This window comes from Panthera tigris, chromosome D2 (genome assembly GCF_018350195.1).
Source record: "Panthera tigris isolate Pti1 chromosome D2, P.tigris_Pti1_mat1.1, whole genome shotgun sequence".
NCBI lineage: Eukaryota > Metazoa > Chordata > Mammalia > Carnivora > Felidae > Panthera > Panthera tigris.
The window spans coordinates 72,914,815-72,929,306 of record NC_056670.1 but is presented as its reverse complement, the minus strand read 5'-3'; the positions used below and the strand labels follow the sequence as shown (position 1 = coordinate 72,929,306).

At 55.1% G+C, this 14,492-nt stretch overlaps 1 protein-coding gene across 1 annotated transcript; it reads right to left on the bottom strand.

The window, feature by feature from the left end:
• Positions 1 to 1,338: 1,338 nt before the first annotated feature.
• KCNK18 (potassium two pore domain channel subfamily K member 18) lies at positions 1,339 to 13,966 on the bottom strand. The gene is made up of 3 exons (XM_042960402.1): positions 13,163 to 13,966; positions 10,634 to 10,762; positions 1,339 to 2,541 (listed from the first exon to the last, which is right to left on the bottom strand). Exons 1-3 carry the CDS (start codon positions 13,566 to 13,568, stop codon positions 1,727 to 1,729), a joined length of 1,350 nt encoding a protein of 449 aa, XP_042816336.1. The 5' UTR covers positions 13,569 to 13,966; the 3' UTR covers positions 1,339 to 1,726.
• Positions 13,967 to 14,492: the final 526 nt, after the last annotated feature.

Sequence of the window (14,492 nt, the reverse complement as noted above, 5' to 3'; positions counted from 1 at the left end):
CCCAAGGCGGCTGGAATGTGGGGCGCACACCGGCAAGAAATGAAAGGCAGGAAGGCGGGCTGGGCCATTTCCCAGAACTGCGGAAGAATACCCACCAGCAAGTGAAATAAGCCAATGATCATGAGGTTGAATTTGCATAAAACCACGTTTGCGTTTGAACAGCCTCAAGAAGGGAGTGGCTGAGAGATTGGACACCGCCTGTAAATACCTCCGTGTTTCAGAGGACTTACCTGATTCATGTTTGGAATCCTCTTTGAGGCTGGAAAGCAGCAATCACTCAATGAATGATTGTAGAACTGAATGAACCTTGAACAGCGCTTCGGTCCCATCGCTGATCTCATTTGAGTGGCCAGTCTGGATTTACCTTTGAGTTCAAGGCGCCCTGCTGCACCTGGGCGGCTGTGATTTCAGGGATGTTGAGAAACTCCATGAAAACCCTAGTCCTGGTAGCTGCTGCCTGAGATCCCACTTTTGGGGCTAGTTATGTCTTTCAGTGGTTGTCGCTCACATCCTATAAATTCCATTTCCTGAGGTGGGTCTTAATGAGTTGAAGGGGCAGAAACCTAATAGTTGGGGGGAAGAGGAGGAAAGATCCAGAAAGGAAGATCCAAGACCCATCTGAGATCTGGACCTTGGCACTGGCCTGAACCCAAAGCAGATCAGAGAAGCTTCAAAAGATGGGTGTTTCCTTTCCTTTCTAATTGGAACCTCCCAGACTTTGTATTGGGTTTTGCAATTTTTGTGCTACCACTTACCCAGGGTCTGACTAATTTTGTTAATCACAGGATTCCCAAGATTCTCGCAAAGAAGCTGTCAAGAAACTTTGATTCTCTGCAATCAGACATTTCTCATGACCAACCAAGGAAATGGGAAGACCCTTGCAGTGCTCCATGCATGTGCAACTAGTTCCTACACTGACTTGTGACATCCTCTCCCCGGCCGGGGGCCCCAGGGGGGTCACTCCAAGGCAAGGATTTGTGTGCAAGTGGGTTATTTGGGGGTGATCTCAAGGGGAATGGAGAAACGACACGGAGAAGAAGGAGGGCCAATGCAGGGGGTGCTGATAAGTAACTGAGGCTCAATTCCACTGGGGAGTGCCGACCCCTTCCTCCACCAACGATCACCCAAGTCAACATTTTCACGTGCCCGCTCATTCAGGAGCCACTCTGGTGGGAACACGGGTCTACACAGAATCGGGCAGTTGAACTATCCCAGGCCCCCGTGAACACAGGTGACAGTCACGTTTCGTGGCACCAGTGTACCTTACATGGGCTGAGATTGGGCTAACCCCGCACACATGCATGAAGTCATTCAAGAGAAGAGGTCGTTCAGACTAGCTCTGTTTCACCGAGGGTACGTTTTAATTTAGGTGAAAGTACGAACTGCAAAAACAAAGGTTCATTTTTTTTCTGGTGTCTCAAGAGAAGCTATGACATCCATAAGGTGGTTTCATTTACGTAAGGTGGGGCTTTTGACAGACGAAGACAGGACAATGAACCGGGCTTCGGAGGATGGGGAGAGCTTTTGTCCAATGCCTTGATGTGAAAGGCATTGGCCACATTTCTGCAGGGCCTTAAGACCAAAATCAGCTCTCGTGCAGGATTTGTCTCCAAGCCCCACGGTCTCAGGTGACAAGCTGCAGGGCCACCAGTTCCAACTGCCCTCAAGAGATGAGGCAAGGAAAGCGGCTCATCTGGCATCTGTCCCACAAGAGATGGTGGAGATCTCACTTTTTAACAGGATGGTAAAATGCCCCTCTCGCCAAGAACAGCATGAGATTTTTATAGACGTGAATCAGCCTGTTTTGCACCAACTTAAAAGCAATGCACACGATCTCCATCCCGATGATGATATAAATGGAGAAGAACAAGAAGAAGTGAGGGTGTTCCAAAACGGTGTCCCCAAACCCAATGGTGGTCAGCGTGACAAAGCAGAAATAGAAGGCGTTCTCGAAGTCCAGTTTCTTCTCCCAGATGGGGAGGATGGCTGCTGCACAGGAAATGTAGGCGAAGACGAGGAGGGCGACGACCAGGAGGGGGACGTCCAGCTTTTCCACCTGCCGTCCCACCTCGTCCAGGTTGCTGATGACAGAGTAGGAGAGCCTCCCTGACGCCAGCTCTGGACACGAGTTGCTCCTCTCGACGGCCCGCGGGGGCGGTTGCAGCGCGTTCTGCTTCTCCTGTGCAAGAAGTCTCTCGAACAGATCCACGTTGCTGCCTGGGGCTGAGGGACACGTGCCGGGTTTGGGGTCCGGAAGCTCTTGGGTTTCTATGACGATCCTGGGGACGGCTCCGGCCGCAGGCGTGGTGGCAGAAACAGGCTTGGGGGCAGGCCTTCCGCAGAGCAGGCGGGAGCACCACTCGGGAAGGTGGGGCCGGACGAATGGGAGTTTTTGGAACCGATTGTAAGACGTGGACAGGAGGGTGGCCAGGATGTCACCCGTGTCCGTGAGGACGAGGAACATCAGGGGGATGCCAAAGAGGGCGTAGAGCATGCACAAGTATTTGCCGAGCCTGGTGACAGGGTAGATGTGGCCGTAACCTGAAAAAAGAGGACAGACCCTGGGAGGCTGGTCTGCTCTTCCCCTTCCCGAAGAAAGTTTTAAAGAGACCTTCTGCCATTTCTCCTCCTTGTGTGTGTGTGATGGTTTACACAACGTGTTTGAAAATATTCATCTTAAAACATTCATCCAGGGGCACCTGGGTGGCTCAGTCGGTTAAGCATCCGACTTCGGCTCAGGTCATGATCACACGGTCTGTGAGTTCGAACCCCACGTCGGGCTCTGTGCTGACAGCTCAGAGCCTGGAACCTGCTTTGGATTCTGTGTCTCCCTCTCTCTCTCTGCCCCTCCCCTGCTCATGTGCTCTCTCTCTCTCTCTCTCTCTCAAAAATAAACATTAAAAAAATTTTTAAAAAAACCCATCCACCATCTGGCATTGGGCCCGTTTTGGTGGGGGAAGCAGGAGGTGAAACTCATCTACTCTTCAGGATAAGGAGCAACTCATGTCTAGATATGTGACCCAAGATGTCCTTGGCAGGGGACAAACATGTCTGGGAGTGGGCTGATTGCTTTTCATTTTGCTGCGGCCACTTCTAAGCATCCGTGTGACCGGATGAATGCAGGGGAGAGGCCATGGATGGCTTTGCCATCATACCCACCGCCTCCTTCATCCTCCACGAAGGCACCTGTTTTTAAGAAGCCACGCTTGTCCTCCCTGGGATGTCTGGGCCTCTTGGTTTATTTGTTTCTATACAACAGGCTATTGCTATGTGCCATCAGAGCACAGCAGTGTGCATGGGAGGAGGGAGAGGGGACAGAAGGACTAAAATACAACTGCTACCCTCAGGGCCATTGTGGTTTAGTAGATTGGACAGACGCGGTCACGAGTGCTAGTGAAAGGGTTAGGTTCCCAGCATCTAGAATCTTCCAACCTGAGTGCGAACCTCAGCTCTGGCATTTCTAGAAAGTTACTTGATGGCTCACATTTTCAAGTTTCTTAGCTGCAAAACAGGAACAGCAGTCCCCGCTCTGTGTCCTGACTCGCTGGGAAGATGACACGAGACCAGTGCCTGACCCATAGTGGGCAGCCGAGAATCGTCAGCGTCCCTGCCCTCAGGAGCCCATAAGAGCAGCCAGCAGCATTTACTGTGGGTTGGTGTCAGCCCACCTGCCTAGGTAGGCGTGGTTGTCACCATTCACAGGCAGGGAAACTGAAGCTTGGAGGAATGAAGTAACTTGGCCAAGAGCACTCAGTGATAGGCTTGGCAGTCAAATCCCCAGAACCATCCGGCTCCCATGCCAGCATTCATTCCCACGGGGTCTGGAGCACCCAAGGGGGTGGAACCTTCCAATCATTAAGAACCAGTCAGCCAAGCAAAGGGGGTGGGCGGGCTGAGGCTTCTGTCCTCTTCAGGACGGAGATTCTTCTCCGTCCATCGCCCAACCCCCCCCCCACCCCCCTCACGTCTACAGCAGGGCAGGAGCAGAGAGCTATCAAACCCCCACAGCACAGAGAGTTGGATCTTCTGGAGTGAGCAAGCTCAGTGACTTCAACAAAACGAGGGAAAAGCTTTTGTATTTAATGCCTGTGTTTCATTTTTGATGTCATAAAGGAGGATTAATACAGAACAACCTAGGCCAATTATGTAAATTGATTTGAAGGCACTTCCCAGGCTGGCTATGCCCCAGCCTCCTCCGGGGCTACGGTCCCCTGTGGCGAACTCTGGCCTCAGGCTCTGCCTTCCAGGAGCACAGAGGCGTTCAGGTTGCCCACCCTCACCAGGGTCCTGGGAGAAGGCTGTGGACCTCAGAGGGGCTCATCAATGGGCACCCATCCCAGGGCACTCTACGCCACACTGGGTTGGTTCCACGAGGCACCTTTTGGTAGGAGGGACAGTTAATTCTACGTGTGTTCATATGTGTGCGCATACTGGGTGCTTACTGCATACACAGTGCTGAGCAAAGTAGATATGGTATCCAACCTCGCTGAGCTTCTGGTTTAGTGGGAGAGGCAGATATGAATCAAATCACTACACTAGTGATATATGCATAGCAGCTGGAGACCGATAACAGGATGTGAAAGAGCAGACTGTCCTATGAGCATTGAGAACAAAGGCATCCATCCTGGATTCGCATTTACTGAGCACCTACTTTATGCCAGGCACTTGTGGGCAGGGCTGGGGGCACAACGGGAAGCAGGCAGAGGTCCTGCCCTCTAGGACTCCCGGCCTTGAGCTCAGCTCTCCACCAGTGGAGTCCTCCACCTGTGACGAGGACCCAACAGGTGTCTGCACGAGGGGGCAGGAAAGGGGGCCGCATTGCCTAAACCTGCCGTTCAGAAACCCAGGCGCGTTCCAGGGGGCAGGACTCGCCGAGAGAGCGCTGACGGTTCCAAGCGCCTCTGTTTCCCTTCCCTGTTCCCTCAGGGTCTTGAGCAGTTCCGGCTCTCCCCTGAAGGAGAAGAGGTTGCAGAAGTGGCCTCAGCTCCTTGTCCGGGCTTCAGTGAAAGCCCAGAACCACTAAGGAGAAGCAGGTGGGGGTGGGGACCTAAGGGGGAGAGGAGAGACAGAGGGGAGCCATGGGGCTGAGGGGTCTCCCAAGACACCGGACTTTCTATGTGAAAACTGTGGTAGTCCCAGGCAAACTGGACGATCGGTCGGTCCAGCCATGAAGGAAGGTGTGGAAAGATTCTCTGGAGCGGGGAAGGTGAGGGAGGAGGGCACCCGGAGCCTCCCCTGCAGGGGCAGGAGCTCAGAGAGGCCTGGCCACAGAGTCCTGGTGGAGCCCGGGCCCTGCGTGTCAGCAAAGGTTCCTGTGCCAAAGCTTGTCACGGGCCCCACAGAGCCATCAGTCCTTAGGGGTGTTAGCAGCAGCCACAAAGTCCCAGAGACGGAGACCACCCTGTTTTCTAGATGGTGGATAAGCCCCCTAATTCTTGTACACCCCCAGGAGAGTCAGGAGAGGCTCCCCAGTAACAAAAAACCTTCAAAAAAAAAAGAAAGCAAATATCAGAGAGTGCATGGCCCCTGTGAAGGAAATGTATTAACCGTACCAATTACCAAATGCTGAACTGCATAACGGAAAATCCTACCATTTCTTATAATGCATTCATATATTCCAGTACGGTCGGTCCACTCCACTTAGGCTGTATTTAATAGCCCATGCACTTTACTTTCTAATCCAAGGGGACTGACCCAATTGGAAATGACTGGGGATTGGCCGACCTCACACCTGCCAGGTGTCCCCTTTTCAGCATTAAGGCCAGGTGCATTAAGAACGGCCCAGAGATGTAGGGCAGGAAGCACGTGAAACACAGTGTTGATTACAGGCCGTCGAGAGCCTCTCCAACATCCCCTTCCACTTGTAATTACTGGACGGCGTGACGTCCTAATTGATTTGATAGGAGCATCGCCTTCTTGGGATTTGAACCAAGATAATGCATTTCCATTAGATCAGTGGTTCACAGCCTGGACTCCCGTTAGAATCACCTGCAGGGCTCTGAAAAATACTGATGCCTGGGTCTGTCCCTAGCGACTCTGACTTGATTGGCATGGAGTCCGGGCTTGGGAGCTTATAAAAGACAGCCAGATAATTGCGGTGTGCAGTCAGGGCTGAGAACCTTCACATCCGGTCAGTGCTTTGCAAACGTCAGCATGCATCCGGATCACGTAGAGAGTTTGTGAAATACAGACTGCTCGGCCCCACATCCATAGTTTTTGGCTCCGCAGGGCTAGGATGCGGCCTGAGAATTCTCATTTCTGTTTTTTTTTTTTTAAGTTTATTTATTTTGAGAGAGAGAGAGAGAATATGAGTGCGGGAGGGGCAGAGAGGGAGAGAATCCCAAGCAGGCTCTACCATGTCAGTGCAGAGCCTGATGTGGGGCTCGATCCCATGATCTGTGAGTTCATGACCAGAGCCAGGATCAAGAGTTGGACGCTTAACCTACTGAGCCACCCAGGTGCCCCTTCATTCTCATTTCTAACAAGTTCTCAGGTGATGCTCATGCCACTGGTCCAGGGGCCGTACCTTGATAACCACTGCATTACATCAGTTCTCAAGGGGGGAAATTTTGCCCCCCCCCCCCCCCGAGGGACACGTGGCAATGTGTGGCGACACTGTTGGCTGCCACGACTGGTGGAGACCGCAGGGGAAGCGGTGGATGCCTCTGGTAGGTAGAGGCCAGGGGTGCTGCTGGACAAGCCCCCATGACAAAGAACCATCGAATTCAAGATGCCCATAGTGCCCAGGCTGAGAAGCTGCAGTAGGCCAATTCCCCGAAGTCCTTGAGGAAAAGGAACACAAACTGAACCCCTTTGCTCATCTCCAGTATCTTCCTTGGAGTTGCAGCATCCCTGTAACCGTTGTTCCATTGAGCCGTGGGTTTCCCTGAAAAAGTCCAGCTGTGCCCCACCCCTGCTTTCCCGGTAGTGACTTCCCTCTCCAGAACCTTAGCTCACGGCTAAATGTCACGGCACCTACCCCGTGGGGTTGTCACGTCATGAAAATTAAATAAAATAATGCATATAAAGCCTGTGAACACCATGCCCAGTGCTGGCAAATGCTCGGTGCTGCGGCTACTGTTGGTACTCTCTCTGCCCGTGACCAGTCAGTCCCTGCCTGCACAGGCCATTTAGGTGAAGGACCAGTTCTGAAGGAAGCCACATGGGGGGGCCCTTGGACACACGCGTGTGCCCATCCATAAAGCAGACACTGGCTGTTCCCCCCCGCAACATTCCTTCATCTTTCCTGGAATGCCACTACCCACCCCCCGCGCGACCCCCTGATTTAGGGATAGATCCAATTGGTCTAAATCATTCTGGTAACGTAACCCCCTTGCCAGAACTGGCTCGGGGTGGGAAGTTTCTAGAGTTTTTTTTTTGCTGATGGTGACAGCCAGCCCTTTTTCTGTCTACGAGATGCAACTATGCCCAAATGGGAGTGGATATTGGTGGCCGTCTTGTGACCTGCTGAGCAGGACGGGAGAGTATCTGGTGCTCAATGTCATGGCTTAGCTGCACACGGACCAGCCCTAGAGCTGTCCCCCACTGGACTTGCGCTCCAGAGGGAACACACTTACACATTTTCCTGGCTGTTTAAGCCAGTAGGGTTGCAATTTGTGGTAGAGGCTTCTGGAAGGATCCTGAGGGCCACTTAGGTTTATCCTCACGCTGATCTGAAAGGCAGGACTGGGAGGAGCTACAGATGAGGGGACGAGGCTCAGAAGGGCCACATTGCTCCCTGAAGGTCACACGGCTGACCCCAGGTGGCCAGCCTCCAGAGTCCACAGCTGGCCAGCGTGCTCCCCAACCCCGCCCCCAAGTGTGAGGGAACCTCAGCTCGAGAACCCAGCCACGGCTGGGGCCCTGTGACCCTTGTGGGCCCATCCCTCGCAGGGACCGGTACTCTCTCAAATGAAGATGGGGCCTCAGTCCTTTTCACTGGCCGAGAGGGGTAGGGGCTGAGCAATGGGTTCCACTCCTGGTGGAGATGCTGACCCAGAAGCTTCTGAGCTGTGGCTGAGGTCAGCTCCACCATCTGAGCTCCTGTGACCCTATTCCCAGCAGGGGAGACTCCTGCCCGCCCCAGGGAGGCCCCTTCTACCCGCCCGTCCTGCTGCACCACCGTGGAGGGAAGCCAGGGGCCCTTAGTTGGGCGAGCATCCTCAGACAGGGGCCCAGGGACACGGTGCCCGAATGCAAGGGCAGCCTTGTCCCCGTAGCTCAGGAGGCAACTGCTCGTGCCATGTCCCCCTCTCTCCTGTCTGATCCCTGCTCTCAGGCCACAGTGGTCTGTTCCTCCAAGCACCTTGAAGCTTCGGAGTGTTGTCCGACTGTTTCCTCTGCCCGGAAAGCTCTCGCCCTTCTTTGCCTGGCTCACCTCTCCAGATCCTTCAGCTCTGTCACTCAGGAGCCCATACTTTGTGTGGCGGCCAAGAAGAGGGTCTGTGGCTTCGGGGGTCCACAGAGCCCCTTTTCAAATGAGCAAATGGTCACTGTAGAGGGCAGCGCTGCCCCTGCAGCCTCCCCTCTACCCTGGACTCTGGAAGGGACTGGTCTGGGTCAGTGACGTTCACGTAGGAATCTTACCTTTGTTTGGGGGCTGAAGACACGCATAAAGGAGACGCGGGGAAATGGGGAGAGGCTGGCTCCTTCCCTGCAAGGACCTTCCCTCCCAGACACTGATATCGACCCAGCCACACAAGGGGTCTCTGGGAATCTGAGCTGCCCCTGCCGCCCAGGCACAGCCAGACTCTCCCTGGGGCTGCCCAGGCAGGGGTGAGCAGGGGTGGGCAGGGCTCCTGCAGCACCCCACAGACCTGCAAGGCTGGCAGACTATTTCGGGAAAAGAGCACTGGACTTGGAGTCTCACGGCCTATTTGTGGGTACCAGCCCTACTCACGGCATGCCCTTGGCCCCTGACAGCACCCCTCTAGGCTCAGGCTCCCCCACCTGATTCATAAGACCTCTGTGAGCTTTAAAAGTCCCCAAGGGTTGGGGCGCCTGGGTGGCTCAGTTGGTTAAGCGTCTGACTTCAGCTCAGGTCATGATCTCACGGTTGGTGAGTTCGAGCCCCGCATTGGGCTCTGTGCTAACAGCTCGGAGCCTGGAGCCTGCGTCAGATTCTGTGTCTCCCTCTCTCTCTGCCCCTCCCCTGCTCATGCTCTGTCTCTCTCTCTCTCTCAAAAATAAATAAAATCATTAAAAAAATTTTTTTAAGTCCCCAAGGGTAACTGTTAGTTCCTGTCACTGCCTATTAGTTCCTCCCTCACCTCACCATTGGTGCTCTCAGTCCTGCTCTGGCACACCGTCCTCCCTCTCCACACCATACCCCACCCCTCCCCAATGCTCCCCCCCATTCCCTGGAAGTACAGTTGTCATCTACATGCTGGTGACTCTGAAACCCACTTCCCTAACTCCACCCAGAGCTTGGAGCCCCAGAACCACATTTCCAGCAGTGATGGGTGTCTCCACCTAGAATCTCCACTGGAGCCTTGGCCTTGACTGGCCCTGAATCATCACCTCCATCCTCAGGCCCTCACCACCCTCCCCCCAGCCTGCCAAGCCCACCAGAGCTAGAGACAGTGGTGTCTTCCCCATCCCCCACGTATCCCGCCACCCCCCCGCCCCCCCGCAGACTTTCCTGCAAAGTCCTCGTTCAATCCACCCCTCTTCTCGTTCTCATGACCATTGTCCTGGATGAGGCCATTGCCATCATCTCCCACCCAGGCTGCTGCAGAAAGCCCCCTAGGGCTCTCCGTGCTGCCAGCCTTACTCTCTCTGGTCCACCTTCATGCTGCAGCTGGGGCGACCTTTCTGGAATGCTGAGCTACCATGCTCTTCCCTTGCTTAAAACCCACTGGACTCTCCCCACTGCCCTCGGGATGAACCCAGCCTCCTCGGCCTGGCTCACTGGCCTTCCTGGGGACTGGTGCTTCCTTTCCCTCCCACGTCTCTTCGCCCGGATTAACGTCCTGACAATGCCTGCCATTCCTTTGGCCTGGAGTCCCTCTTCATGACCACCTTCTCCCACGCTGTTCCCTGTCGGACTCAGCAGGCCACCAATCCCACCAGGGAGCCTTTAAAATGTTCCTACCACTTAAGCATTGCCTCTTGGACCACCTCCAAGCCTGCGGCAGGTGCCCCTTCTCTGTGCTCCCACAGTACCCTGAAGGCCTCATAGGCTGACCACGTTTGGTTGCCTGAGTTCTTCTGTCTTGCCCCAAAGTCTGGGCTCTGGCAGGTACCATTGGCAAGAGGTGTTCTGTACAAAAGCATTCAGCCAAGGAGCGGGAGGGGGCTGAAATGCAGCCCCTGCCTTGCTCATTGGGGTCCACACCCGGGCACGGGGCTGCACCCACCTGAAGCAAGGGCCCTCTTTCCTAATCCCCACCAAGGACCCAACATCAGTCCTGCTCACTGCTGTATCCCCCCCTCCCCCACTATCCACCACCCCCAGCAAGGAGCAGCGGCCACTCAGCAAGGGAGACCCAGCACGAGGTAGGCATTTCACATCTGTTTCTTGACCAAATGAATTGAACGTTCCAGCCTCCCCACCAAGCGTCCTCAGCCTCACTCTTCTCCCCCCTCCTCCCCCAGGTCTCTCTCCCAGGCCTGCCCTTGCCTTTGGACTTACCCACAGTGCTGATGACTGTGCAGCAGAAGAAGAGTGAGCTCAGGAAGGACCAGTCTGCAAACGTGCTGAACCAGTGGGGTTTCACCTTCTGCAGGAGCACCCTGAGATCCTGTTTCCTGCCTTCCTCAACTGGGAAAGAGTGAAGGAGAGGGTTTTGCTCAAGACAGGTCCCACCCAGGCAAAAGGGTCTTCCCCAGGGACCAGGATGGCCCCTGCCCTGTGGCGTCATCAACACCAGAACTTGGCTCTGCTTTTGCACATCTCTGCATTTAGTGCCTGCGGAGATTAAGAGGCCACATACCCCATGAGATGAGCACCCAAGGGAGAGGCCCTCAGGGGTCCGGCCCGAGCTCAGCCATAGCATCGCTGCGTGGCCTTAGGGGGCTTTCTGAAGTTTCTGAGCCTCTACATCTTTCCCTTGCAAAGAAACATACTAACTTCTGCTCAGTCTCTCCCATGGGGCTCTTGAGCATTGAAAGCAAAATGGGTTTTATGAGCTGTAAGCTGTTATATGGATGCAAACCATACCCGCTCCCGGAGGTTATTAAGCCTGATGGAATTTGGTGCTCATACTGGGATCTGTGCGCACCAGTCGCCTGAAGATTTCCGGGAAGCCTTGGCTTTCCAAACATCTGCCCCAGGGTCAACGGAGCCAGATCGGGGTCCTGGTTCCTCAGGGAGGTTCCCAAATAGTTCCGTTGGCCTTGGTGGCCAGTGGCTTTTGAGACCCCAGAAGCCACCTTGAGACTCTGGCACATGGCGGGAAGTCACTACTCTGAATGGGCACTGACCTGGGAGTCCAGACACGAGCACTCTAGACCCAGGTCTGAGTCTCCACCTGTGTCTCCCTCTCTCTCTGCCCCTCCCCTGCTCATGCTCTGTCTCTCCGTGAAAGGGGACAACTCATACAACCCTCTTGGGCTGGCATGAGGATTACGTGAGGTGATGCACCGAAACGTGCTCGGCAAAGGGTCCTGTACTTAGCTAGACCTCTTCAGCGTTTTAATCTCCAACAAAAACCAGTACAAAACGAGGTTGGAGGGGCGCCTGGCTGGCTCAGTCCATAGAGCGTGTGACTCTTGATCTCAGGCTCGTGAGTTCGAGCCCCACTTTGGGCAGAGGGATTACGTAAACAACAGTAACAAAATCAAAATGGGGTTGGGCCAGCTCTGTATTCCCGTCGTGTTCTGTGCATCAGGATCATCCAGGAGACTTTAAAAATAAGATTCCCTACCCAGCCCCAGAAATCCTGATGAAGTGGGTTTGGAGAAGAGCCTGGGAATGTATATTTCAGGCAAGCTCCCTGGATGACTGTGACCTGTCGGGTTTGGGAAGCTCTGAACTTGTTGACACTCGAGAGACTACATGGGATGGCTCAGAGTCCCAGTAGCAATGGCAGAGGACATCTCCTGGGTCATCTGAGTTGGCGTGTGTCTGTCTGGTAGATGTAGACAGAAGGAGTGGGACCCTCCTCGGAGGAGAGACACTATGACCAGCCTCCAGTCAGGCGGCCTCAGCCAGAAGAACCTGCCCCCAAAGCGGGGTTGGGCAGTGGGAGGGGCTGTGAGCAGCCCGAGCAGAGGGACACGTGAGGACATGTCACACTGGGGAACATCCTGTTCTTCCCCTCACCTGTAGGCGCCGTTTTTCCTTTGTCTTTAGTTATTTACTCTATATTTTATTTTGCTCTGCTAAATACGTATTTGCAAGCTTTGGGGAACAGGGCAGTGTAGAAATAAGTGACTAAATACAAATGAAATGCAGTAAGGCCATAAAGTGCCTTCAAGAGGCTTCCTGTCCTTTATGTCATCTGCTTCCCACAGGGTCTCTGTGATTGGCAGGCCTGAGATTGTGGGCCGCCTCTGTCCAGCACACTGAGACCCAGAGAGGGCAAGGGCTCTCCTGCAGATCACACAGCAACCGGGACCCCAGGTTCTTCCCACAACCAATTCCCCTCCCCTGAGTCCAACAATAGAAAAGCCTTGGAAACAGGAAATGAGAGAGAAAGGGGACAGGCTGCTCCTCCTGGGGGTCCAAATCCAGTTGGATTGCTCTTGAATTCTAGTCCCTGTAAACTGAGTCACGGGGCCAGGCAGGCAGAGTTCGGAGGACGTGCCTAGGAACCCCCAGCCCCAAATCCGGTCACCCATGCCGCCCATCCAACCTCACCAAATCTCCAGCAATCCACCCTCCTCAGAACCTGCTGGTCTGGGTGGGGCTGGGCGCAGAGGCAAAGGGAAGGGGGCTGGACTTTCCAGAGCACCTAGTGGGTCCTCAGGGCTTTCCCTCCATTCTGCACAGAAACCAACCCTGACAGGCCATTACTCTCCCTATTTTACAGCGGAGAAAACTGAGGCTCCGAGAGAAGTCATTTGCCTAAGGTCCTGCCCAGGAATGGGGAGAATAGGAGCAGAGAGTGTAGGGGCGCCCCTGCCCCACCCCGCCCTCTGCTCCCTGGGGCTGCCCCCACCCACCCGGAAAAGGCTGCCCTGTCCCGGGGCGGGGGGGGGGGGGGGGGGAGCCACCTACCTGTTCGGTTGCATTTCAAGATGCCACAGAGCTCCCCCAGGAATTCCTCAAACTCCGGGTCATTTGGCCCCAGGTCCTGGCCGCCCTCGATGGCCGAGAAGAGGGCAGCACCCAGCAGCGCGTAGGTCACCAGGGAGCAGAGGAAGCAGAGGCGAGGGAACAGCTTCTCCAGGGCCTCCTGAAAGCACCTCCCGGCCTGGGGTGGCCCGGCAGCCTCCATCCTCCCAGGAGCACCCGCCCAGAACAGGAGTTGCTGATGGACGGAGGCAGGAGCGGGGGCCCCAGCAGCAGGAGGACGGGGAGGAGGAGGGGGAGGAATGGGAGTGCCCAGAGAATGGCCAGGCTCCAGCGCTAAGTGGATGGTGCGTGTGCTTCCCCCAAGGACTGGGAAGCAGCCGATACTCATCACGTTCAGTTACTTAGATGGCGCCCCCCCCCCGCCCCCAGCGCCCCAAATTGCTATTGATCCACCAGCCTGGGAACGGCCCTGTGGCGGCTTTGGGCAGGCGCTGGGGTGGTTGCTCTGTGCTTTGGCCCTTCCCATCTGGAAGCTGCGATTTTTGACTTCCAGGTGCCAAGTCTGACTTTTGGTTTTTAGTCAAGCAACCGTCCTTCCGGAGGTTGGACTACCTGTCTTGGACAGGTAGTAATAATGGCGATGAGTCTGGCCGGAGCTCTACAAGTTTACAGAGGGCCTTTATCCTGCGTGGGTCCAACTGTTGGTCATAATTCTCCACTCCTCTGTAGCACACCCACCTTCGCCGTGGCCTCTCCGAGGGCCGAGCAGAATTCCGTGCCCCCTAGTGTCGACGTAGGCCACGTGATTTGCTCCGACCAATCGGGTGTTAGCAGACCGGAAGTAAGCAGGGGCTTGGAAACGTGCTGGTGAAGCGGAACTTGCTCCCCCGGGCCCTGTCTCTGCCACGGGAAGAGTATGCCCGGTGACAGACATGGAGATGTGTGCACCTGAAACCCCCTCCCCCACCCCGCCCGCCTTCATAAAAGGATGTTCTGTGAGGCTTCAAAGAACTTGGATCATGACAGCCTCCGCTATTCATCCTTTCAGAGCGTCCCTCAGCTTCCCAGGCCTCTCCTCTGGCAAGCCCTGAGCAATGACTGAGCAAGATGGGGGTACGAGAGCTTACCCAGGTCTGTCCGCCCCCGGAGGGACTCCTCCAACCTGCAGGCTTTTTGGTCTGCCAGAGATTGTTGGCAGCCCTGCGTCATGATCTGAAGGCTTTCTCTGTCCCATCCTGCGTCCCAGTAAAGATCCCAGCAGAAGATCCAACCTGTGGCAGTTGGCGCCAAAGTGTTCCGAGAGAGCAGGCTC

Coding starts and splice junctions, on each gene's coding strand:
- KCNK18 (XM_042960402.1), bottom strand. CDS start 13,568: ATGAGTATCGGCTGCTTCCCAGTCCTTGGGGGAAGCACACGCACCATC. Junction 10,763..13,162: donor CTTGAAATGCAACCGAACAG/GTAGGTGGCTCC, acceptor ACTCTTTCCCAG/TTGAGGAAGGCAGGAAACAG. Junction 2,542..10,633: donor CACAGTCATCAGCACTGTGG/GTAAGTCCAAAG, acceptor CTCTTTTTTCAG/GTTACGGCCACATCTACCCT.